The sequence below is a fragment of the Fistularia commersonii genome, chromosome 17 (assembly GCF_037954325.1).
Source record: "Fistularia commersonii isolate RoL2024-O1a breed Wild chromosome 17, RoL_Fcom_v1.0, whole genome shotgun sequence".
Taxonomy (NCBI): Eukaryota; Metazoa; Chordata; class Actinopteri; order Syngnathiformes; family Fistulariidae; genus Fistularia; species Fistularia commersonii.
In genome coordinates this window covers 11,073,630-11,101,584 of record NC_141300.1, presented here as the reverse complement: position 1 = coordinate 11,101,584, position 27,955 = coordinate 11,073,630, and the positions used below count along the sequence as shown (strand labels likewise).

The window sequence follows — 27,955 nt, the reverse complement described above, 5'->3', positions numbered from 1 at the left end:
TGAAAACATAGGCTACAGGGAAGTAATTTCACATTTAATACATTCGATCTGAGAATAAATAATCGTAGAATATTCATAATAGCATTTTACGTGACAAATCCTGACATAGTAGTAATAACGCATCCTGAACAGCAGACGGCGCTGTGCACACTTTCATTATATTTACATTCCGCAGTGGCAAAAAAGAAAAGCAGCGAAGAAGAAGCTGCGCCGTATGATTAACAGTAATGTCTACAGCAGAGAGTGGCGTAAAACCTCTTCAAAATGCCATGAAAATGGCCAAAGTCGCGATACAGCTGGACGGCGGGAACAAACACAAGGTAGTACGACGCACACCTTCACCGGAAAAATCCAAAGTGTGTTTAAAAGGGCGTTGTTTGGGATGTAAACACGGATGTTGACAAGCTAACATGACACTTCACTGTTTACGTCTTAAAGTCAAAACACCTGCCCTGACGTCGATGCTAGCTTAAGTTGTTTACAGATGGATGTGAACGTCGATTGTACTGGATGCAAAAATATTAAAAAAATGATTTAAAAGACACAAAAACAGCGATTTTATTTTAAATTAAAAGTGCTCATTTTTGACTCTCCAATTCAGACTGGGCAAGTGACTGGAAAGAAAATAAAATAAACAGAAAGTGAAAACATGGAGCGTCCCTGAACACACATATGAAGACATATTCCTTTGTATGCAGAATATTTCCACAGTTATTACAACTTTCATTTGATATAAATTATCACTACATGATGTAAATTACATTGTAATAAATCCCTCATTTATTGATAATTGGTCATAATCTTGTAATTGCCATAATTGTTTGTTTTAGCATTTCAGTTTCTTGCTATGTAAAATTGCTATTTCATTGTGCTAAATTTCAGTTCCTTATTTTTGGGATGTAGGAGTTTCTACATTTTCGCAAGTTCTGGCTGTATCCTTTGAATTTTAATTGCTATATTTTAGATTTAGCTGATTTTCTTGTTAAAACGTTGATGTTGAAAATGGAATGACCAAATTATCATACAAGTTGTAGAATAGATCTTTTCCCAAAAAACAGCTTCATTGTTTGGTTGATTAAATATGATGATCAAATTAGAAAACTCAAACTTTTCATTAGAATAAGATGCGGAGCTGGACTATGTGTATATATATATATATATATATATATATATATATATATATATATGCAATTTCCTTCGGGATTAATAAAGTTGTTCTTATTCTTATTCTTATATATATATATATATATATATTTTTTTTTTTTTTACAATTTTCTCTATCAAACAAACGCTGATATAGTGTTTATTTTAAACTGCTGAATTGCTCAGCTCCTTACCCTACATGGAAACAATACCAGCGGTCATGGCAGCAAACATTTACCACCATGATGAAAATTCATTCATGTGATTCCTGACACTGTGTGGAATTTGTTTATCTCTGTGACAATAATCTGTGCTATTGTCTCTGCAGGAAGCCTACTGTGAATACCTTCGTACCATCAACTACATATCACATGCACTTTTAGAGGAAGCGGGGTCACAGAGTAAGAGCTCACTGTTTAACCACATGACAGTTTTCTTCACTCATGTCTTAAAGTGTTTACTCAGTTTGTAAACCGAGAACAAGTGAGGTAATATTTGGTGTGCACATTTATATACATTTGTACATGTTTGTGTACGTTTATATACGGAGAGTATATATTATATATATTGAGCCATTTTAGTTATATCACGACCTGTAAACCACCATTTGGTTGGTGGTTTACAGGTTGTTTTTTTCAGGTATTTTATTAGTTTATCCCATCAAAATTAATTTAGGAATGATCATAACTTTTTGATGACTTATAGGTATTCTCTAATTACAAAAATGTACCTCTCCGAGCCTGTCATTATTTTGTATAGCATTAAATCTGATGATTTCCTCTATTACCGTCAACCAAAGTAAAAGCTTTTTTAATCCTTTTTCTGTTTTTTATTTCACTTTATATCGCCTTTTCAAGCCTGAAGCAGTTTTAGGCTAAAAAGGCACAAATGAATATTCTTTTTCAATATGTAAACTCATACAGCAATTATTATGTACTTCATTAATCATAACGTAATTGTAACGTAATCTAACAGTTTTTTGGTAATTTTTGTTAATTCCTCACAATTTCTCAGCTAATTTGAAATTTTGATGTAGCTTCTAATTTATGCTGATTATTTAGAAATGTAACTCTATTTCTCATTTAATTTTACCATAATTTTAGTGTAATTTTTTTATTATCTTCTAGGTAATTTTTTCCATTTTAGATTTTTTTTTGACATTTGCCCTTTTTCTTTTTTGACATTTTTAGCTTATTTTCAGTTGACTTCTTGATGATTGTTAAGGCAACGTATTGCCAATCTAGTCATAATATCCTCTCACAATTTTTGCAATCCATCAAAACAACCAATTTTCATAACACAAAATGAAAATATTTGTGTATACATGAAATTATTGTCCCAAAACTAGTCTGTATAACTTAATTTCTTTCACTTTGACTGTTTTCTTATTCTATTTTGTACAAACTTCTACGGAGTAATTATATAATGTCATTAAAAACTTTTGAGGGATTGCTGGATCCTTATGAATACTTTGCCTTGTCAATAAAATATAGTTTGAAACTGTAAGAAGAGTTTTAATGTGGCTCATACATCTCACTGGTTGACTGTTGTCATTTATTTTATTCAGATGCTTAATTTGAGTTAAACGTTCAAACAGCCTCAGTAGCAACTGGGCCGCAATAGAAAATCCAGCTATCTGCTGCTGTCCTGTGGTCGTCATTGGAATGACGCTCAATCAAGGTTAACTAGTAACAGGAACATAGCAGTTAGTCTTAAAAGTATTTGAGATTGTGTGGATTTTTTCATTTCAAGTATCAAAGAATGTTTCACAATGAATTTGCAAGACTTGAATCAACAATAAATTGTAATCACTGAGCATTTGAGTTGTAGTATGAAATCAACCATCTATATGTTATCTTTTGTACAACATGCAAAATGCAAAAAACTATTTGCTTTTGAGACACAGTCCAGGTTCGCTACGCCTTTCCATATGTGGTAGGATTATGATGGAAAAAAAAAATGCAACCAAAACAGCATCTTTTCAGAATTTTTTTTCATGAAATAATACTTTATTAAGAATACAATACAAGAATACATCTCAATACATCATCTTGACCTATCATACATGCATGTACATAGTTAAGGTATATGTGTGTGTATAAATTGAGGATCATCCCTCCATCTATCCAATCCGGAGTGGATTGGTGGGGCCATACCACACCACAACCCGCCCGATGACAAACTAGAGAAACAACACCCCAAACCTTCAGCCATAAATTATTCTGACCAGCTTGAACTAATCAACTTGAATACAGTGGTTGATTGTCATCGTAATGTGAATCCGATTTAAACCTGATCTGTGATAACATTTTGAATCTCCCCTCTCCCCGTGTCTTTTGTCTCTGTTCTTGGCTGTCCAGCGTCTGAGGAGAAAGAAATGGTGGCCGTAGAGGTGGAGCGCATGTTAAGATTGGCGGAGCAATGTCTTGAGAGAGCCAAGTCTTTTATAGGAAAGACCACTGACCCCCCTAATCTTTCATCCTCCTCTTTTCCACCCGAGCAACCGGAACACCATCCCACCACTGTGCACACCGGTGAATATTCCCACTCCTGTCGCTCTCAATCACTGTGCTGCTGGAACCTGCCCCTGAAGTCACAAATCAAAAGCAGATAATGTTCAGTCAGCCAATCGGCTTTTTTCCACCACAGATCCACCCTCCAATCCCCCCGAGCGTGAAGCAACAGGCCCAACAAAAACTGGTCACCGCCGGGTGTTGTCAGATGGCGGAGGGGAGCGCTCCCCTTTCCTACCTCCTGAGCTCTTCCAGAGACTGCAAACAATGGTATTACAGGACAGCAGCAAAAAGTAAGGGGCTTTTTTTATCTAGGAGGCCAAATATTGCTTAACTCATTGACAGATAGTTTCTAAAGAAGACAAGATAACTGAAAATATCCAGGCACCAGTCACCTTTAGGTCCGCCTCATCAGAGAACAATTTTTCAACCAACCAGTCTGTCGAGACCCATATCTTCATACTCACGACTCAGGTATATAGGTAACAGCGCAGTGGTCAGAAAACCAGCTTTTTAACACTTTATCCGTGAAAGAAACGGATCACTAAATTTCAGCCATTAGCAGGAGTTCCCCCAAGCACAGTGCAGGTCTGGGGAATGTTCTGAGTTTCGCATGCAAACTGTGTTGCAGCTTTCTGACATTTACAAAGAGTGGAATACATGATAAAAGAACAACAAAAGACATTAAACACCTTCTTCTCTTCTGTCTGAACAATCTTCCTCCATCTGAACCTATTTTCTGTATGCTCTTCTTTCACCAACTTCATATCCTCTTTCCCTGCCTCCATTTTGCTCGTCTAGTGTTATCCAACACACTGAAAGCTGAGATTTAAGACCTGGTTAACATAACGAAACATTCAAACATAAAAGTTTTCATCATGCAAAATGTCCCAATAAGTGTCTCATATTTTTACAGGCTTTTAATTGTTTTCGTTCTCCAAATATCTTAATATCTATAACAACCAGCCGGGCCATGTCAGTGTAAGTCCAGAAAGACATCGGTTTGATCTGAGGCATTAGTTTCCCATTAGAAAGATGCCAGTTTAGCATCCGAAGGCTATGTTTCAACACTAGAAAGAAGGTGGACAAACAGGAACACCTCGGTGACATTGAAACCAACGGAAGACACTCTAAATGTCTTGTTGTGTGGATATTCACATCTAGAGCTTTCGAAGATGTCGGATTTTGGTTGGTTAATGTCACGACTTAAAAAGCAAACCAATATCAGCCATGTGTAACTGAAGGAGATGGTCGACATTAGTATGTGTATGTGTGTTTGTCTGCAGGGAGCTGACACCAATTGAAGAAGCCTCACGTCTCAACCAGAAGTTAAAAGCCAATTATGAGGCTCGCTTGGCAAGACTCACTCCTGGTCAGGCTTACCAAAAGACCTCCTTGGTGAGTGTGTGAGCATCAAGAAACTGCCTGCGATAGCTATGTTGGCCACAGAGAGACCCAAGGTGGTGGTCAAGACAAACTAAGTGGAATCCTATCTAATTTATACATGACGTTATCCTGCAGACACTTGAATGCAACTTCAGTATAAACTCAGGACCCAACCGGCCACTCTGTTTTTCTGCTTTTTACTTGCGATGATGTCACCAACTTGCAGCTTCTGTGTCACAGAGTTGCCACATTTCAAATCAAGGTTTGAATGACTGGAGGAGAAACGCCATTCGGCTGTGGGTGAAAACCCTCAGGGGAGACTAACACCCCTCTGTTGCGCAGCTTTATTCTGATCCAGTTTGAATAAATTTACTTTTTGATGCTCTAAACACCAGCTTTTTATCACATACAAACAAGAAAAGAGCCCTGACAATTGAAATTAAAAAGATATAATTATTATTACAATTGAACCTGTATAGTCAATTAAAAATACTGGAAAAAATTCGAAATGATAAAAAAATACAACTATGTCTGGCTAATATATTTACCGTGATACAGCATTGTGTTTAAATCAGTGTTAATTATTTAGATCTTTGAAGTCGGTTATTATTCAAAAAGGATATGAGTGAACCACCTTATTTTGCATTTAATACATTTGTCGAGGCAGATCTAAAGAGGAGATAAATTGAATGAAAGAAAACTATTCCAACAGAAGGATAACTTTCCCTTCTTTCAATAAACTGTCAAATTAAAGTAAAGAAAAAATTGTTGAATGTATTACCCTTATTTTTTAATTAATTTGTTACATTCCTTCCTACATTTCTCATTGTGCTGTTTTGGCTGCTGTGAAAATTCTTGTGTAGCGGTGCTACTACAAATTTAATGCTTAAAGTTCTTTGTTTTATTACCTAGTGACCTAAATTGTGTTGTCTTTACTGACTTACAGCTAGAACTAAGTCCTTGCTGCCTCCCAGATTCTTATCGGAAATGTGCAGGTTATGGAGTAAAGTTAATCTGCAGCCACACAGAATTAGTCAAACTCAGAAAAAAAGACTCTGACCTCCACACTTTGGGGCAATGTTTGTACGCTGAAACATCGTGTTATTGTAAAAAAAAATAAATGAAAAAAAAACAAAACAAAACAAACCCTACTCATTGATAAAATCCAAATGTTCTCGTGAGGGAACCACAACAGGGGAACCCCTCTGTCATTTGACTTATCCTGAGCATTGGAGCTTACATCCTTAGTGATCTGCGTTTTCCATATCTCAAAAATAGACAAACAAATATCACTGAAAGTAGGTTTTAATTCTTATTTAATTACTTAAAAACACGACTAAAAAAGTGACATTTGCATCTTCCGGATTTTAAAATAAGAGTAATATTGAAGGCGCCGCCTTTCTTCCGGTTGGATATTAGCGCTAGCTTAACTGTACTCAGTTGTTTGCTGGCTGGATGGGTGTCTTAGGTCAAGGGGGTGTGCGCAAAGTAGAAATCAACGGACATGGGTCATTCACTGGCAGATATTTAAGCAGAAATCAACGGACATGAGTCACTTACTGACAGATATATAAGCACCATATCCCCTCACCTTTTTCGGCCTAGCCATTCCTCCGGACAGAAAGGCAACACTTCTTCTGGCTAGAAATAAAATGGTAAGCGAGATGCGGCGACATTAGTGGACAAGCTCCCAAGAAGAAAGTTAATACATTCTAAATTATAATTTGTGTTGTATTGGGAGATGCAAAAAATATATATATAAATATATATATAAACTATCATTCAGATACAGAAAATGTTTCGACGTCGTGTGGAGCTCGGTGCCTCCTGGAGAAAACTGAAGGCGTTTTTAAAGGTAAAGTTGGATAGCGCTAGCTAAAGAACGTTGGTAACACGACGCTACTTATATTCTAACCCCACTTTTAATTGCTGTCCTGAGTTTTTAGACTAAATGTTACGACACAAAATGAAACACAAAGAAGTGAGACTTACTCGGAGTTTACCTTGTCTGCGAATGAAACTGTCCGGAATTTAAAAAAAAAAAAGTTAGTGTTGAGATTCTTAATTGATCTCTGTGGCTGTCCCTTGGCGTTCCACTGTAACTTGTTAGCATTTGGTTTTTCAGAGGCAAATATTGAAGCTGACGTTTGGTAACAGGCTTTTAAATGTTTCTGTTTTATGCTTCTCCCTTAAAAAATGTAGACACTCTCTCTGCAGCGGCAGATGATGGAGAATCTCATCATTGCCAAAGCCAGGCAGGATGCTGTATCCTTTTACTGTCATTGCTGCTACATTTGGCTGTAAACAACAACAGATTATAGCTAGTTAACATTTCCAGCTCATCAGATGTTAGTGTTTTTATGGGCTTTATCTTTTTATTGATTATTAAAGAAATTGAGAAAATGTCAACAGCATAAATTTAATTGTAATAATTGTTAGTTTCAGCTTTGTCTTTGTTGACAACAGTGATCTGCTGACTTTTATCATTAAAAACTTGTAAGAGAGGATGGCTGTAACCAAACTTGGAATTGATGAATATGGAGTCAATGCTGTTTGGAAGTTTCCTTTATGTTGTAACTAAAGCTCCAGCGGAAAATGGAGGAGAGGAGATTGAGGTTGCAGGAAGAGGCCAACAGGTATATCTTTTTACCATGAGACTAATCACTTCCAACTGATATTTTACCGGCTAGCATGCTTGACACTTTCCGACAACCAAAACTGTGTGATATTATCACAACAATTTTATTGTTGTGCAGTTTTATTAGAATTTTGCTTCTCTCACAGTCCCTAGTTAAGCTCTTCCTAAACTCAGAAATAACAACACAACACTAGATTCCGTCTTCTTTTAAGAATTTTGTAGTTGTTGATTTACAGTGTCTCAGTGTTCATGTAAAAATATCTTGTGAGAGTGTGATCGTGTTTGTCAGTATTGTCTTAACTTGCAAGACCGAAGTGTACTTTTGACATCCTGCACAATATTGATTATGTTGCAGTATAATAACACATGAAGTGAATTTTTAAGAATAACATACTTAATTTTTTTTATCTATATGAACATATGAACAAGCATAGTGGTATGGTTCCTTAAAAAAAAAAAAAAAAAAATAAAAATAAAATATATATATATATATATATATATATATATATATATATATATATATATATAATTTAATTTCTGCAAGTACTGAGTGTAAAATGAATTTTAGCTACAATGTGAAATGTGCCAGTTTTCGATACTTGAAGTGGTTGACAACAACAGTTTGAGCCATTAGGAATAAGTCCAGATTCTTTGATAAAACTGACCATATATTTTTTTTTTTTATGAGTGGAAACTGATTATGATCTGACCTTTTGAAGAAATATATACTGACAGTTTTCAGAATTTTCTCACATTTTGAAGACCAATGACTGATAAAGTAAGAAGCAAGGAACTTATCATGACATGATGGAGGAAAGCTCATTTGTTGCAGCCCAGAATTGTTTAAACCACTGTATTGGTTATGATACTGTGCCACAAGTTGTAATGTTCGTTTCCTGATTAAATGGGAGAGCTCTATGTTGGCATGGAAAATAAGTTTATATCAAAAGTAAACCCTTATTTATTCCTGCCATCCTTAATGTCATCTGTTTAGCATCCTTCCTTGCTTTCAAACCCACTTGGCTAATCTGGGGGTCTTAAAAATGCTATAAGTTTTATTTCCTCAGCACTGCACAACACACCTTGGTGTACTTCCAAAGGATAGTTTAATTGTTTTAATTTGACACAAGGTTCTGACTTCAGAGTCATAACTTTGAGGTTAAAGTAAAATTTCAAATTATGACTCTGACTTCAATATAAGAAGTCTCCCCTTTTCATCTCAAATTTTATTATTCATATGCATACCCAATAGCATACACACACAGAAATGCGACATAATTGCCAGTTGTTGTAAAACAGGAAGAGAAGATGTGTTGCTTGTTGCTGTACTATATTAAACACAGGCTTTGGGTGGTTTCCACAGGAGATTTGCAGCATCAGGAGCCATGACCCCAGAGGAACAGGAGCAACGTATTCTTTATACAAATGTGTTGGAATATGAGCAAGACCATGTAAGTTTGGAATTAGTGATTTAAAGGAGGAACAGTTCCTCAACCCGTTCTGCCGACAAGTCTATGATATGCAATATTTATTCATGTGCAGATAGCCAAACAAATCTGTAAACTTCTATTTCATTTTTCATGTGTTATCTAATATGTATGAATAAACCCGGGATTGGCAGAATTGTTTTCTAGTCAGCTTTAAATTGTTGCTCATTTTTTTTTCCCCCTCCCCTTCAGGATTGGCCCAAACTATGGAAAGCCAATCTCAGGAAGAATCCTGGTGATGTCACATTAGTGTCAGGCCTCGTCACCTTCCTACTCAGGTAGGAAAGTTCTGATGTGTTGCGTCAGTTGGGAAATGAAACCAATTCATTCATTATTTTTTGCAGATATTTTTAACTTAAAGTTATGTATAAAGCTTGCAGTTCCACAAAATTCTGAAACATGCAACTCACAATTGTTGCTTTATGAACACACAGCCAACAACAAAATCTTGACATCAGATCCTTAGCAAAGAAGTCAGATTTGAATTCCCAGAATGTTTGAATCTGTGTATGATTTGAAACGTGGGAAACAGAATTCTGACTAACATGCTGCGTGGCAACGTTTGTTCTGATTGGCTCATAAGTAGCAGTGCCATTGCCGTTTGTCCTTAGTCTTGGATTTAAAGTTTAACAAGCTTTATATAACACACAAATGTTAAATTTTGCCTTGCATCCAAGCTGGACTAGCAATGTCTCCCATAAGCAGCACCAGTCAATACATGTGAAGTCACCTCGCCTAATAAGACAGATAATCGCAGATCAGTTGTTTACATGTCTTTATCAAATCTCTCGGGTGTTGGTCATGGGTCCAAATAGATCCCTGATCATAATAAAGAATTTGACTAAATTTCCGACAACTGCTGATTAAATCATTGAATTTTATTGACCTATCTGGTGACTAGGACCTATACTGAGATAACTATTTTATCACACCACAGAAAACTACACAGAGATAAAGGGGGTATGCTAAACACAGCAAGCCAACAGAAAATTTGCCGATGAACAAAACTTCAGGCAGCAGATTGCCATTAAAAGAATTATCAGAAGATCTGTTAATGAATCGGTGGATTAGCTGGATTTGAAAATTATTAAAAATTCAAATTGCTTTAATGCTAAGAAAAAGCTGCTTGACTTATCTTTTTTAATGTCTGCACTTCACCCTCAGCCAACTGGACCATCCGGTCGTGAAGCTGCTGAGGAAACACCAGTATCGCATTTACAACAGGCTCTACCCCATCGTCAGCAAAGGGCTTCCTCCGACTCAGACTGTCCCTCTGAGACCATCTCAGAGTGCCCAAAACCTGCTACCTCCAGGTACGGCCAATAATTGATGCTTATTGTATGTCCAAAAAAAAGTGTCATTTTTCTGGTGAAATTAATAGTTTAAGGTAAATGCGTTTTGTAATTTAGTCAATGTGAAATTAGACACAATGTCAGTCATCAGCTTTGTTTAATGCTTATCATCCAATCATATTTCAGTCACATTAATAAGGAACAGTCAGAGCTGAGGCTTTGCACTACTTTCATGGCTCCTTCTTTTCAGATACACCCAGGAAACCCATCAGGGCTGTGAACACAAGCATTGGTACAGACTCTTCCTTATCACCATCATTCTCCCATGACCTCAACACCCACGACGATGAGGAGGACGGGGCGGAGCCCAACACACAGGTGTCTGTAGACCGCGAGAACTCCTTTGAAGACCTGGAGCAGTTCCTGACACAGCTGGACTGGCCACCGCTGCACGGTACCATGGACGACACCGGCTCCGACACCGAACTCAGCTTCGATCCTTCAGCAATGTCGGAGCTGGACAGGGAGCATATCTCGGAGCTGGAGATGAGAGCTCTGAAAGAGCATCTGAAGGCCATCGTCAAAGATATTCACATCGCCATCGGTGAGATCAAGATGGGAGGATGGTTACTTGAAAAAATTCTCTCACTAAGAAAATTTGTCTTTGTTTGATCATTTTGCTTGAAATTGACAAATACTTAACTACAAGTGTATCTTTACGTTTCAGATCAGCTTCTGTCGCTTTGCTTGCTATCCTTTGAGTGTCTAAACACAGCAAGCTCCAAGGACCTGTGCCTCGCCAGCATTGAGGAGGCCTTCTTTGTGCCCCTTTGGAGTGCCTTGGTGGCTCTTTTCAGGTAGCGTCTTCTAAATCCTCGTATCCCAGCCTTCATCCCCACCCCGACATTTGTATTGGCCATGGTTTCTGCTGGTTTTGGTGGTTGTGATTTCATTGTGGCTTCAAATCTGGATGGGATTGTGTCAGCAGGAGTGATTTTTGTCTTCTGGAGTTTCTCCTGGAGTTTTGTCTTCTTGCATGGATAACAAGTTCAGCGTCGTAAAAACTTGACTTTTTAAATGGTCGTTAATTCTTCATTATTTCTTAGATCCATGTCTAGATTAAGTTTCCGTATAGTTTAGTTTCAGAGCAGCAATCTGGTGCAGAGGTTTAGCAATGGATTCCTGTGGCCTTTCTGTGTGGAGGCCTTGTATTCTCCCCCCGCAGGCATTGCGTTCACTCCAGGTTCACCGACTTCCTCCCACAATCCCATGAAAAATGCAGACTGTTAGTTGAAGACTAGCGGCTGGAGAGACACTAAATACATAAACATGTACAGCAAGCAGTCAGGGTTCTACCAGAGAAGTCCTTTAGAATCTGATCAGAATTGCTAATGATATACAAACTATTTGTTTCACATTGTTCCATAAGTGAAGTCAGATGGGGATTTAATAATCACCAAAATTGGTTAATTTGTAGCCTTTTAGTGCTGGCAGACAGTGCCTATGTCAGTACAGGGGCCTAAACGAACTCAAACACGAACCAATAGAGTACCTCCTTTTTTCTACTGAGTATAACTTAAATTGCAAAACAGTATCAGTCATGTAAAAAAAAGATTTGTTTCCATTTTGTGTCGTTTTTGTCAAAGAACATCCCGCATGAATGTTCTGTTGATTAATACACTCCGGTTTACCTCCAATTTAATGTCAAAATGGTCTGAGAGGAAGCAACAGATTTATGGCAGTTAGTGTTTTATAGTTATCATCAAAGTACAGTTAAAGTTAGATGTTCATGTCTAGTAAATGAATTTGTTTCCCAAGCACAGCTTTTCAAAATTCTGAGCCAGGTAGCTACTACCGTGCATGTTTCAGAGCGAGAAAAAACATAATTGAAAAGGTTGCATCAGTTGTCCTTTCTGTCCTGCGGGTGGCAGTGTGACTCAAATTAAGCCAACATATATCTTGGTTCAATGGTTCAATTATTGAGTCATTCTTAAAAAAATTAACATTTTCTTTTTGTATTTCATAGTTAAATCACTGAATATAGAAAATAGATGCTGTAAATGGGAAGCGTAACCATTTCAATCTGGTTTTCTGAAAGGGGGACTCGCATCTGTATTTTTTGTTTTGGCTTCTGACACAAACTTGATGCCTCAAAGTCCATCTGGAATTGTTTTCTACCCTGTTAGGGCTGCAAGAGCTGAACATGCTGAGTCTGGTCTTGTCAGATGCCTGATTAATGAACACCTAGGGGATCAAATCGGATATGAGTTTTAACACAAAAAGAGCAAAGCATTAAAATGCCGTAAATAAACAGCTAACAATCTCAATCCTCTCACATCCCTACCTCAATGTTTCAAGTGTTTAATTAATGGAAGGTAACCCTGGATGACAATAGGTATGGAGTGAACACAAAGTGCATGAATTAAACTACCTTTAAAGATTTTGTTTTACTTTATTAAAACATTTGAAAAAAATTACATCATGTCTAGGATAAAGACAAAACCCAAGGGAAAATGACTCACCAATGGTGAACACAGTGAAGACAGGGCTGACGCTGTGCAAAAGTTTGAAAATGTCACAGTTGGAATGCAACACAGAAGCAGCATGACTTTCAAACGGAAATAAAATAGATGCACTTTGTCATTTGGCCATTTAGTTACAAAAGCATGGATTGAGCAGGAAGACTATTAATAATGTCTACTTCTCTGCAGGTAACTCAAAGATTGAAGTGATTTCTGTCTAGCGTGTGGTCAGCAGTTGCCCTCTCAGCTTGTTTTCGCTCTCCCCAGTCACTAAAGTTTAAAATATCTTTTAAAAAAACCATTTCATAACCCCCCAAACCACCCTGGGGGGAAAAGGGAAACAAAAGAAAGCAAATTGAATTTTCAAAATATAATTACAAACTTTAAATTTTTAGTTCTTCTCATGTAACATAAAAATTAGACTTTACCATAACCAACAGAATGTATGTAGGTATACCTTGGAAATGACAATTAATGCAAATATAACCACATGCCACAATACTTGTGTGGCTTGTAATTTTCCACAATTTCTCCCAAAAAAACAAAACATGACTTGAATGAATTATTGATCATAGCAAGTCATCACCTTGCCATTCACATGAAAACAACACGACAGAAACAAACACTTCATTTTCCAATGGAAACCAATACTTTGTGAAATGTTTCCCAATGTTTTACACTGAAACGGGCCAAACTATTTTGTATTCAATGAAATGTTATGTCGGAACATGTCCAGAAACCAGAAATTGTCACTGGACAGTCAAGTAAAACATGTGAAAACCATTGCAGTGTCCTAGCTTGGAATACCAACAAATCTGAGGCCACCAAATCCTATACAGTGACAAATGGAAAAATGAAGGCGATACAAGTTGGTCAGAAGATAAACAATTGATGGATAATTTAAATCAGATTGAGGTGTGTTTGTGTACAAACAGTCATAAGAAATGTGGTCAGAAGAAGGATCCCTGGAAACAGTTGAAAGAACAGCGTAAAAACAGACAGTGATAAAGAGAAAATGTTTGTGGAAATGTGACAGAATGGGGACAATAGAGAGAAAATAGGATGTGAAGGAAGTGAATATTTTTAACTAAAAAGAGAGAATTAATCATCATTGCCTATAGTGTCCAAGAAAAGAGGCACATTATTGCCTTTTAATCGGAATAAGGAAGTGGTTCAATCTAGGTGGAATATTTAATGAAACGCTCTAGCCCAAATCTCACAGTGGATATTGTTTCACACCCATTCTCAATGATATCACTGCATGTGTGAAAATCAGATAGACACAACAGAGAAAATGATAGCAAGAAGAACATGGAATCCAACACTGAAATTAATTCAACAAACCAACAAGATCAAGAGCTTGGACCTAAAAAGGGGAATTTTTCATTGTTGGTTGGTTTGGATAGAAGCTGCACCGAGCAAAATGTGCCACACCTATTGAAAAATATATTGATAAAATTCATGCGTATGCTATACTGTATATGCCCCTTTTTAATTTAATTTTGTATGTTAATATATTTTGCCTTATAAGTCACCAGCTATTTGAAAAGTAATGCCATTTTTTTTTCTACATTCTGAAATATTGTTGGAAATAATAATGAGATTCACAAACCTTTGTCCCACATTAATTTCTCTGAGAAGGAATAACATCATCCAGTATTTGAGTGTCTTGTTGACAACAAAGCCTGTTATGACAAGTCCTTGACCCATTTGATAACCTTTTTCTCTCTCCTCTGTAGGAAGGTCCACAGAGAAAGGGAGCTGGCGTTCGAGTCCAGCATGAAACTGTACCAGAACGCCTCCCCTGCCGAATTTGGTGTCCCCTTCAAACTGTATCCTCCAGATGCTTCTGCGCTGCAAGGTTCCTACCCTTACGAGTGTGCTGTCCAGGAGCTTAAGCTTCTCACAAAAGACTGCTGCCCACAGAGGAAGCTAGAGTGTATTGGTGAGTTTGTCATTCAGTGTTGACACCATCAGGTTAGCAATGAAAACCGCAACACAAGATGCTTAAATCACTGAAGACCTGCGTCATTTTGAGTAAATTTAAAGTCGCGGCTTTACTTTTGCAGCAAGTGACTGGGTGAAAAATAACCTTGATAATTTAGTAGGTTCATAAGTAAGCAATTTGTAGTCTTGTTTGCAGGATACAAGAAGTGAAAATAAAAATTTACCTGTGTGAACATTTTAAAGTAAAAAATGACATTTCCCCATGTAATGAAATCTTGTATTGATTGACATTACTTATTCTTCTTGCTTTCCCAAAAGCCTTGTTTCTCCTTCACCAAATGTCTTCTCGTGTTTTTTAGGGGTATGTAATGTTCAAATTTAACGACAGCGGCTTAATATAATGTTACATTCTCTTATCCACCAAATCCTGTAGTTCCAGAGATGTTTATTTGTGCTTTTCAAGGAAACTCTGCTGCTGAAACTCTTAAAGCATCTTAAGACCGCCGTCACCACCATAATTGCACCTGTTGTCATTTATACAATTATTCATGGCAAAACACACAGCAACCAAACCTGCAATCAGTAAGAGTGAACATGCTATTTACTCTCTGTATTTGGGATTTTTATAGATTCCACAAGTCACTCAGGGTTCTTTTTGCTGGCCCAAAATAAATCAGAGGTGGCACCAGTTCTTTTTGGAATTCTCAGTGAATCAAAGAAAAAGTGATTACCAATTTGAAGATAAATATAGTTAAAAAATTGAAGGTGTCCTGATACAACATACATTAACTGACGTGCATGTCGTAAAAATCTGAAATTTGACAGTTGGTTTTATGAACAGAAAGACACCAGTATGTGCCTCATTTCTAGAAACTTTCTTCTCTCAGTTTTGCAGCATACTCACCGGCATGATGTTGATTACTGTCAGAATCGTTCACTATTCTAACCTTACTGTGTTGTCCATTTGTTATTGAAAAATTTTCTTCCTTTATGGCAGCAGAAAAGAGCGTAGAGTCGTAGAACAAACCTCAATGATCAAAAGCAGAAAGAGAGACAACAGGCAACTGGCCCTGAGTGCTGTCCAAAAGAATCACTATATTCAGGATCCTCATTGATAGCCGTCTGCCTTTTAATTCTCCCCAAAGCGAAAAGCTCATTCCTTTTCTTCCAAATGATGTCCCTCCAAATTGTGGTGGCAACTGCTGCTGCTGACAGATATGTTGATCATCAGTTTTCTGAAAGGGGTGTACTGGCTGGAAAATAGAGGAAATAGCATATCAATCACACCCGATGCTGTAAGAATCATGTAGACACTGAATCATCCTGGAAGAGACCACCTAACTCACCATTGAGTTTGGAATTGAGCACATGATGTTAATTAATTTGATTTACAGGGTGCTGATACAAACTTTTTTTCCCATTACTGTAACATTGACCTCACTGAGCTTTTTCTTTTTTTTTTAATGTTATAACCTGGACCAGCCCCAAACCCGACAGACTGTAAATTCCATGAATTTGAACTGCCATGGATCTCGAGTTCATCCAGCAGTGTCGCACAAACACGAGTCGTCTGAAGCACCAATTTCTTCCCATCTTTGCAGTCCTCGTGGATGCAGATGGTTTTCACACCGCCGATCTCCACTGTACATTAATCTGTTTAATGAGTTCATCCGGGGCTCCCCTGCTACGATGTGCCCCCTCCTTGTAACTGCCTTCCTTCGTTTCTTGCCGTCCGTCTGAACGTCTCCTTCCTTGACACCGAGGCGTTCGGCTAAAAGTAGCTCTTCTTGTTTTTCTTTGCATATTGAACTAATGGACGAGCTTCACAGCCACCCAAGTGTTTGCTGTTGCCGACATTTCCAACTCCTCTTAAATGCAGATGCCAATTTACACAGTTTTGGGGTTAAACACAAGTTGGCCAAGCTGTTATGTGAAGATGAGGCTGCCCTAAAGATGAACCCTCTCACAAACTATCTTAGATCTTCTGTTCTCACCATCTCGTTTCACAAGGAGATCAACTAGGCCTTTTCTTTATTTTTACAGGCGTAATTGTATCTTTAATTGAACAAAGCCATGTGTGAGTAAATTTTTCTCCCCTCTTTTATTCAGGTATTTCCTTTAAATGCTATATACTTGCTGGAGATTGATAGGGAGATTTTAGGGATCTGTTTTAGAACAAAAAGGATGCACGTTATGTATTGTGGCTATATTTCAATTCAGTTTAGAATCCCGAACACCACAGGTTATTGCTAGTGTAATCGGGCTAATTTGACTAATTGCTTTTCCAAGTTATTGACAGAACTCCCCTCAGGTTTTTCATCAGACATCCGTGATGTTGAACAAATCTACTGCTTCTTTTGGTTGTATTCTATCACTGCTCTCGCGGCGCTGAGCCAGTGCAAAAATGGCAGCATATAACTTTGCAAACCAACGATTGTTCTGAAAGAATAGTCTTGAATCCGTATTGTGCCATTGAAACAAATAAAAGTGAAAGGGACCTCCATCCCTGATTTAAGTGCAGATCCGGTGCAGTGTAGCATGAAAATGTTGGTGTTTAGATATGTGTCCCATGTTTGTGTACACTCTGTTTGATACAGGAAAAAATATTATCACCATATATAAAAACCCCCCTTTTCATACAGGAAAAAGTATTATTACCACATATAAAACCCGGCTGTTCAATTTCATGATCTGGAGTCTTTATTTAATTTAAATTTTTGGGTAGGTTTAAAATTTCAGTTCAGTAAATTTTGGATTTTTTTTTTGTTTGCTGGTCCTTAAGTTAGTGACAAGTGACCTGTAATGAAACACAGTTTAATTCACAATAAAAGGCTGGCAAGATTCATCACAAGACATCTTTTGAGCCATCTAAACCAAATCTCATCAGTGTATGTTCTCCCAAATGGGTTTTATCATGGGTGTTCTTGGATGTACTAGTTGTTTAAACCAAGTCACTTCTTCCACTGCTTTATGGCAAACCACAAAAAAGAATGGTTTGGTACAAGAATTCAACAGTTTAACATTATTGTCCCTTTTTCAGTGAGGACACTACGCCTGATCTGTGCTTGTGCTGAGGACTACAGATGTCTTCATGAGGTGGACTCTACATTCAAAACAGCTGCAATGTGAGTTAATCAAGTTGCACATGCGTTTTCTTTGAGGTCTTGTTGATTACCTGGATGACAGAGGGGGAAAATCACTAACAGAGGGCTTGTTACTGGAAAACTTGGGTCCCACGCAGACACGTCATCATGTAAAAACTTGCAGGGTCCGTTCAATATTTACACAACAGGGAAAACAAACATTATAATAGGGGAGGGAAGGTTATTAATGTAAGAGACCCCCCTCCACATTGAAAGATCATCACAAACCGCAGTGGAACTACCCAAACATGATCCCAGGCTTCTTCTGTGGTCGTTGCCTTGTCAGCTCTCATCATGGCTCACTCAGGCCTTGCACAGCAGGGGCTGTCCTGGACCTATTGCCCCCCTATGGAGTGCCTCTTACTGGCCAGGCCAGAAAGTGGGTCGCCCTGTCTGGATTTGGAAGGAACCCAGGGCCAGGCAAGGAACATGGGCAAGAGAAAAAAAAGGGATTGAGAGTGGTGGAATCTATGACGGTGTGCAGCGAGTCAGCAAATGTTTCATTGGTTGCAATAGAGAACAGAGTTTAGTGATGTCCTGCTTTACAAAGCTTGTATTCGGCAGGGACGGGGGGTTTTGCATCAGATGGCCGTGCACTTATCCATGGACAGTGGAAGCTCTCCGGTGGACTGATAATATTTTGGCATCAATAATTTAGCAAATAGAGAATCCAAGTCAATTAAAATCCAGACAAGTTTTTTTTTTTTTTACCATGGGTTAATGGTTTATTTTGTGTATTGGCATTTTACAAGTATTTAAGGTCAATGTGAAATAGTCAACTGGAATGCTTATTTATTTATTTTTTTATTTTTAGAGAAGCCAGGTTTGTGCCTCTTGCGTCAAGTCATGTGAACTCAAGCGAGTTTGACTTGAATAGCGCTGGCAGAGTAGAGGAGACATACAAGTATAATAATCTAGTTTAAAGCCTTGCTTTTGCTTTTTGATGACAGTAGATGGATCTTTGCTAAATTAGTTGTATAGCATTTTATTGATGAAAAACATTTTATCAATATATTTATTGTTAATATTATTTGTTAATATTATCAGCGATCATTCACTTTTGAAAACCAGTAAAAATGAAATAAGCAACCAAAAAAAATTGAAATGGCCGGTATTGTCCAGAAAACCAACAAAAAGGAAAATCTAGCAATGAACTGTGAGTTAGCTGAACATGTTTGAAATGACTTAAAACAAAGGTTAGACAAAGAATGAACAGAGGTTCATCATAAAATCAGGACTAAAACAATTTATCACAGTATTATAATGATTGGTGTGTCAAATTGATTAAGTGGACTACTCATTATACTGGGCACATTGATAGAACTGTGTCCAATGTGTGATTTATGGTTCCTCCATGTAAATATTGACCCATCTATCTATCACTTTTATATTTTTGTGTTTCGTGTGTGTGTCGGCCCAAACCCTATCAAATTTAAACTCAATACGCTTGTTTTGAGTCCTGGCAACGGGCGTCAAACTGCAGCCAACAAGAATGAACTGATGACTTTATTTCTTTGGTTCTTCAGAGACCAACAACGCAATGCTGTCTGACAGGAACTTAAGTCCGTAATCTTTGGAATAAGTTGCTGTGCCGCAGCCAGAATGAACATATTAATCAAACCCAGCATCTTTGCCTGTGTTTCAAAGGCAACCATTGGCATTGCCAGGTCATCACAGATCCATTGTATTTGAAAATGGCCCAATTGCGCCAGTGGCCACTGGCACCTCCCGTGCTGTAAACACTTCCATTCAGGAGTGAACTTGAAATTTTGTCCTTCAGCGACATTCCAGGGGTTGGCTGCACATTACTCTGCTTACACTCCTGAATGTGGCTTGAGGAGCAGCCTCATGTATAGACTGCTTCTCATTATCTGAAGACATACTGTCACCTTGACCATTTTTCGGTCACTAATAGTTTTGAATGGGGATTTATAAATTGTAAAGTTTAGATGGCAAAAGATCTGGCGTGTACCTCAGTTGCGTGTTCAGTTCTCAATGTTTGTGTAACTTTGTTTTCACATGTCGTACGCAAACTACCTTCACCATGCGAGTCATGTTTTCATTACTGTTTGTTTATTTAACCATCGGCACTGTCATGTAGAAACTACTTGGCTGCTTTATCATAAATTGTGGAGTTTGAGTCACTGATCTTTGGTTTTATTGATCAGCGTGTCCACGCCGGCCGAGTCTCTGTCTTTGGTTGCTTCTTGGATTTTACGGTTATTTGTCATTGTGACAGTTGTATCATGTCATTTAGTTATTGCAACTCAATATTTCCTGAAAAACATTAGTATTAGTCACGGAGAGGAATTTTCCACTCATGGAAAATAGTTGCCCAGAAAATAATATTTGGGAAAATCAATTAAACACTTATTTTCTTAAGACGTCTGTGACGTGGGTTGTAATAAGTGACTGGCTATATGGGACAGAGAGTGGAAAATACCACAATATGCATTTTCAAAGATGGACAATAGTATCTACCCAAATGATTCAGTTCATTTTACTGAAAGTAAAAAATGGAAACCTTTAATTTACTTGGATGACTCTTAGACTAATAACCACCTGGAAAATCAGAACTCATAACTTGACAACTACTAGATATACATTTCAATCTTTACCCCAAAAATATCTTATGTATTTATTTTTTCAAAAAATTGATCAAAATGACAATTATTAGCATCTGCATTTGCTCTATTAATAAGTCTTGCAAAATTACCTTTTAAATGAGTTGGAACAGTGGTTAATGTAAAATTACAATGTGTTGCAAACCATAGACTTTGCATCTATTTCCTCTGTGAAATGTGTTTTCACATCTGACCATTTATAGAATTAGATTACATTAGAATATAATTCTGGGTCACAGCTGAGTGATTAAAAAGGTCCAACTCAAGAGTAGTTACATGAGCCCCTCCACACCTTCTAAACCTGCACGAGGAGGATATCCAGTTGCATGTGTCGGGCTGAGTGGAGGGCCAGCAATGCTACCTTCTCACGCAAACTGTGAAGCGAGCGCTGGGCCCTGCGTGTGAGTAGTGATAAACAAATGGCCACTGTGTGCACACAGGGAGAATGCTATCAGGCCGTCATCATCTCCTAGCCTGCAATTTGTCCTCCCAGCAGATCTCAGGGAGGGAGAGCCAGGAAAAAAAAACCTTTATCATTTCCATTCCTGAACACGCATCCCATTAAGAGCCCTGTTTGATTTAGTTTCTGTTCACTCCCCTGGGGGTGCCTGCGATCGCTCTGTCTCTGAACTTGCATTTTTATTTACTCTTTTTCTTTTTCCCCCCCCCTATGTCGCTTTCCTCTGGGACAGCGGGGCAGATGACCTGCTGCCAATTCTGTCCTTCGTGGTCCTGCACTGCCAGTGTCCTCGGTTGGTGTCTGAATGTGCTGCGTTGGAGGAGTTCATTCATGAAGGGTGAGTCATGACGGGCCAGAGTGGTCAGTGACGGTCTCTATTGTTTTGCAACAACAACACAAGTTTGTCAAATGTCCACCTGCACGCAACTCTTTCTCCTGTCAAATGGAGTCATCGCCCAAGGTCAGCTGTGAAGCGGGCCTGTTGGCATGATGACCATCTTTCATGACAAAGTTGGTACTTTTCAGCCCGCGACTGGTCAATACACTTCACACATGTAATAAATGTTACCTTTTTCCGAATGGAAAAATTTCCATCTGTCAGAGAATCCATGCACAGAATAATGATCGGTAATTGACTCACAGATTTTTCAACAAAAAGACTAAAACAGTTATCTTGGGGTGTATGATATAGTCGTGTCATCGGCATGGCTAACTATTAACTTTGACATTAAAACAAAAAGTGCTTCTGACACATTGTATGTCTGCAGCTGCCAGTGAACATTATGAAAAGTAGGCTATTTTAACTGGACTTCTTGTGATATTAAGAATGAAAACATTATTGATATACTGTATATGCACTTCTTACTTCATGGCTCAGACTGGTAATATGTTGCCACAATGAATATCAATGAATAGCACCTTTTGTTAAGCGATACTGAGTGTGTGCAGTAGGTGCTATCACTGCAGACTGTAGCCTTTATCCCCTCTCCCAAGTGTTCCTGCTGTTTGAGAGAACCAGGAACTATTCAATCTTCTCATAATTACATTGGATCTTGATCAGTGTTTTTCCATCCTCTCCCCTGCCATGTGCTTTCACACTGCCATGCACATCGCCACGATCAGTATATGTTCACGCTGCTCGCATTGGGATTTAAATCTGGCTCAGTCCTCACGGTTGAGGTTTTCGTTTGTCGTTCTATTTTAAATGTGCTCAGAATCATATTGTAGTCCCATCTGGATGATGATCTGTGATGACGAAAAACAAACATGTGCAGCTGATCTGGCAAAGCCCGTTTCATTTGTTTCTGTTTCGTTACCATGTCAGGTAGTCAGATCGTCCACTTCACACCAGACCGCCTACTTTTGATGTTTCTCCAATGAATGAATGAATGATATGATCATCCTCCATGTATCCAAGAGGCATATCTAATTAAATTGGGTTTGAACTGTCACAAGGTTTCCTTTTGTTTGATGAAGCAAAAAGTTGTGTCAAGTTGCCCTATTTGACTAAGCGCTTCCTGCAGTGTGTAGATTAAGCATGATCACATTGTTATGCCCATATATTTTGTTTGCACAGTCTTGGAGTTGCACCCCTGCTGTGCTCCCACGGAGGTCTGTCCGGGGAAGATTGAGGACAAATATACCCTAAACCATATATAAAAAATGCTGGATACAGCAAGCTTACAAATAGGGGCAACAAATCAGAACAAGGACCTAGTGTTGTGGCTGGTTGTGATTCACATGGGTGAAACTATCCGTCAATCCTCTCGTGCTGCTCATCTTTTTAATTTAATTAGAAGTGCTTGATCAGTGAAGAAGAAAAAGGCATCTCTGTCAGCGTTTGGTCTTTTACTCACTGTGTGGAAAAGCTGATGTGAGGATTTTCAACCCAATGAATAGATTGTTGCTCTGAATTGTTTGGGGATATTTGGAATATTTGTGGTCTCTGGATTCTTGCATTCAGCTGCTTAACATTCAAGATCTTTGCCATCTGTTTGTCTTTCTGTCTCTATATTTGTGCCGTTTAAGGCTGAAAAAAAGCTAGACTGACACTCTTGTTACACATTTTAACACTCCTTTTTGTATTTCAGCTACTTGATAGGAGAAGAGGGTTACTGTCTGACCTCCATGCAAAGTGCCTTGGTCTATGTGGAGTCTCTGCACACAGGAGGAACTTAAATTGCTGCAGTTGCTCCTTTTGAACAGGTAAATGTTTCTGTGAATTATTCTTGAACAGACTATAGGAATGCAGACAAAACAGTTTCAAAAAAAGAAAGGGGAGAAAATCTTAAGATGCAAGTCTGTATAGAAGCAGTAACCATTCTGGTTTTGTCATCTTTTTTGAGAGCGGAAGGCGATGAAATATTTACCTCCCCTTACTGCCTGTTCGGCCAGAAGTTGTACACCTAATAGACCCACAGAGCTCCCTCTCCTGGCTGCCCTTAGCTGTCAATTAAAGATGTCCGAGCACGTCTGCGTGTCAAAGTGGAGCCCTACGTAACTTCAATGTACCTGAATTAATTCATGTTGCTCCTAATGTTGCATCCCATTAGGATGTGTCCCTTTGACAGGTCATTTTATAAATATTGTAGATTCTGCTGTTTCTTTTTCCTGGTGATGGGATTGAACACGACTGATTACAGATGAGATGATATTTGATATTTTACTTTTGAAAGAGAATTAGTGTATCATCCGCTAACATTTGAATACTGGCATTATGACAGATCCCGTCAAGGAGATTACTGGTGTGAATAAATGGGGCCTGGTACAGAGCCTTGTTGGACTCAACAGCTGAAATGAGGCTGTTTGGTGGTTTCATCTCAAAAGCATCACTTCTTCCTTTCTGTTCAGAAGAAATTAATTCTGTTTGCACAACTTACCTCCAGTTTGCCCTCATATTTCTGTGTTACGTATCGTATTCAGGCAAAGAGTCCTGAAACCTACAGAGGATCCAAAAAATTAAATCTGTTATATTAAGGCTGAATGGCAGCATCTGCCTGCATGGGTTCTCGAATTTCCTCCTCCCAAATCCGTTATTAGGTTTATGGAATGAAAGAGCGAATTGTTGTATTTCCTTCAGTCTGGCCATGTGATTGACAGATAACCAGTTCAAGTTGAGCCTTTCCTTTCGGAATAATTCAACAGGGATTGGCTCCAGCCCCTATGTAGGATTTGTTTGTTTTAATGTTCACCCTTTCAGATATTTTCTTTTCAGTTGGTTATCAGCAGAGCGATTAAATGCGCCCTGTGTTGTGTTGCAGGCTCGGATGGTTCAACGCACAGTCCCTGCTGCACTGAAGAGAATCACCTGCAGTTTCCCTGCATGTTTACTTGTTCCACGAACAGGCACTGAATATTTTCTTCACCTAAAGGACCCCCTGTCTAAAAGAAAACGGCATGTAGTCACAGGTTAAGTCTTAAGGTGTGCTGAAATGTTAAAGGGACTGATGTTTGTGCTCGACATCGGGATTGTTGAGGGAAACGCCCGCAATATAGCTCCAAGTGTATTTTCTTCATTCAGGGAAAAAGGCAAATGTGGGAAATGGCATGAAAAAGTACTAGTGTTGTAAACAGTATATGAGCAAAGTAGTACAGAATTAATTTAGAAATCTAGAAATAGCATCAAGCCAATAATGGTTCCAGCGTGCATGACATTTAGTACAGAGCGGCAACTAGCATTTGCCCATCCAAGTGCCATGTGCCTTTTTCCCCCTTTATTTTTTTTACACATTACATGCAGTCTCGGCATGTGATTGTGTCTGTGGGCTTTTTTTTTTTTTTAATTTTTTTTTTTTAGGTCTTGTAAAAAGAGAAGAAGAAGAAGAAAAAGACCCTCCTCAGATCATTAATCTGTATGCACTTTGTTCACACTGAAGACACGGGTGTTTGAACCATACTAAAGGTGATTCAGACGAAATAGGTGACAGATCTGTTGTGAAAAGCCGTGAAAGAAAATAGACGTCGAGACACTGGAGAAGCACAGGAACGACTAAGAAAGGGAAATGTTTGGAGTGTCACCGTGCTGATGTTCTGAGCAGGAATATAATCCGCATGGCTTTGCCATTGGATTAGTTCCATCCACTTTTTAAACCCTAAAAAAGATATCTTTGGAAGCCACTTGCACCACAAGTTCATGTTCCTATCATCATTTTTTTTTTTTTAATTTAGCAGTTATATTTATACAGCATTCAATGAAACCCCGTTTGCACATCCCTTTTATGACACTAGGGTTAAAAGAATAGTTTTATATAGATTTCAATAGATGAGCAAAGAAAAATCAAGGCTCATATTTCATATTTAGGGTTTTTTTTAAATGCTCAACTGTGAGTACCAATAGTTACCTGGCTCTGCGTTTGTGCAGATACTGAAAGTGTCTGATGCTTTTGTTTGTTTTAGCCCGTTTCCTGCAAATTATCATGGCTACGCTGAGTTTCCTAAGCTTGGAGGTGTAATCTTGTCCTCAGTTTTGCATATGTCAGTGTCTTTCAGGCCGCCAGGAGTTTCCATTCATTCAATGTCTAACATTGGATCACGTGTCAAGCGATACGTTTGTCACAATAATGTCGACCAGCACGGTTTTCTCATCAGGTACAATGAAATTCAACTAAAGGCTCCCGGAAATTCAAGATTAGAAAAACCTCCAAGTGCAGGAAGCATCAGGTCGTAATTTCAATTTAGTTGGAATAAATGGACTAAGATAAGCAGAAATATTCTTCTAATATTCTTTGTTTTGTAGACGCTTCTGAAGCAGAGCTCCTATTGTCAGTTCTCCAATCATTCCCATACTGAAACTGCTAGTTTTATAAATTCTTTTTTTATTGTGTTGGATGCATTTGTTTGCTTAAATTCATTATTATTTAATGTATTTATTCTCTAAGGATCCAAAAGACGTGAAATAATGAAATTCTTACTGTTGTTCATTATCATCAGATTTATAAAATGTGTAAGAGATGTTTATGTATTAAAAATGGCAGAACAATGTGATATTTTTTCAAAGTTATTGTGATTGAAATATGTTTTATGTTGCGCATTAAGTCTTAAGCTATGTAAACAGAATGACGAACGTGCGTTCGGCTAAATAAAGATAAATAAATATTTGAATTTATTGCTCTTTTGCAGTTTTTGGTCCGAGGAATAACTCCTTTTAGCTCTCCTGGACTTCCTGCACCCTGTAGGTGGCGCGTCAAACCAGTGCTACTTCATTAGGCAACTAAATTTTTCCATCACATGCACTCCTCAAGGGAAGATGTTTTTCTCATGATCTCTAAGTTAAAATGGAGATTATAAGTATTTTTTGCATTTTATTTCCTTTTAACTCTATCTGCTGGCAGGAGGGGACCTTGTCCGTACTTTCACCCACAGGATCGTGAAGCACATCCGGACAAACGCAGGCATGGATGTAAAGGAAGTTTTTCTGCCTGAGCCAGCAGCCGACGGGGACGCTGTCCATCCGAGGCAGCAGGATGTGATGGGCCGACGGATGAATAGCAGCAGAAGTCCGTGAACTTGAAGAACAAACAAAATGCCTCGTTGAATCAGTCAGACCCCGAGCAAGAGCTGTAACCACCCAGCTTCTTGTCATCATCTCGCCGTCCCTCTACGGCTGCCCTTCTTCTGTCGCACTGTTTGTTCTTTTTGTCTATTTCCACCTCAGTTGCTTCGTCGCCCCCATAATGGCCGAGCTACAGTTTCCTCTGGTCTGTTTCTCTTTCCCCTCCTACCAGTTCATTGCTCTCAGGGAAACTCAATAACCCGAGCAACTTTGTGTCGTCACACTGAAAAAATACAAATGTCTGGGGGAAAAAAAAAAGCAACTAAGATCAATAAAAATTCTCCCACTACCTTCTAAATATTATAAAATACTGCAAAATAAGAAGCAATTAAAATTCCAATCAAACTGACCATGAATTTTTTTATTTAAAACAAATAAAGGCTTTTTTTCCCCCTTTAATATTGTCTAAAAAAATGTCAAGAAACGTTTCACATTTGCGTTTCAAAGGTTTTAGGCAACTCTATCGATCTTTTATTTTGCATAATTCATACATTACACATATTTACTGAGGATCGTAAATGCATTTTGACTTTCCAAACTTTTCTATCTTGTTTAGTGTGATCTTGATTTCCTCCCACGGCTGGCAGAACACAATGCGGATGCATACGACACCAGGCCGACCGGCTCTTTGTACTGATGCCGGTGCGGACAAAGGCTTCCTCTCATGCAAAACACGCATCATGGTGAGAGGAACAAGCGCACCGCTCTTGCTCATTTGAACGTGGCGCCTGATGGAAGAACCTTGCACGCCCCATTGTCACACTTTGCAAAAAGTCTCACCTAATTAGCTTGTAATTGACTTACCTCAGATGACACCCTGGCACACTTCCATCTATTAATAGTGTGTTTTGGCTCTGGTGACCTCGAGTTAGTCTGAAGTTGCTGTGCGGCCAAAATTCCAAACAAATACTCTAAATATGGCAAGTGTTCCACAACATTCCTTCAGCCTTATCATATGCTGGTATCACAACACTGCAATAGACACATAAGCGAATATACAGCCCAAGAGGTCTGTCTTGTAAGTGTGTTATTGATGCAGTAAGAGTGTTTGTGTAAGTGTGTGTGTGTGTGCATGTCACACCCTGTCGACCCCAGTTTTATAAACTACAGTTCTGATACAAGCTGATATTAAATAGATCGAGGCGCGAGTTCCCTGCTTTTTGTATCCCTCCCTCTATGAAACAATGAGTAAGTCTCCCTACAGACACATACACACCTACAAAAATAATACTTAAACCCTTTGACGTCC

At 38.4% G+C, this 27,955-nt stretch overlaps 1 protein-coding gene across 1 annotated transcript; it reads left to right on the top strand.

Moving 5' to 3' along the window:
* Positions 1-175: 175 nt before the first annotated feature.
* vps9d1 (VPS9 domain containing 1) lies at positions 176-26,255 on the top strand. The gene is made up of 17 exons (XM_086163106.1): positions 176-320; positions 1,472-1,544; positions 3,504-3,677; positions 3,793-3,949; positions 4,943-5,054; positions 7,245-7,307; positions 7,626-7,678; positions 9,044-9,131; positions 9,360-9,445; positions 10,332-10,480; positions 10,710-11,063; positions 11,187-11,316; positions 14,721-14,926; positions 17,969-18,053; positions 21,388-21,492; positions 23,246-23,360; positions 24,416-26,255. The coding sequence occupies exons 1-16, from the start codon at positions 228-230 to the stop codon at positions 23,331-23,333; spliced, it is 2,016 nt and encodes a 671-aa protein (XP_086019232.1). The 5' UTR covers positions 176-227; the 3' UTR covers positions 23,334-23,360; positions 24,416-26,255.
* The last annotated feature ends 1,700 nt before the right edge of the window (positions 26,256-27,955 follow it).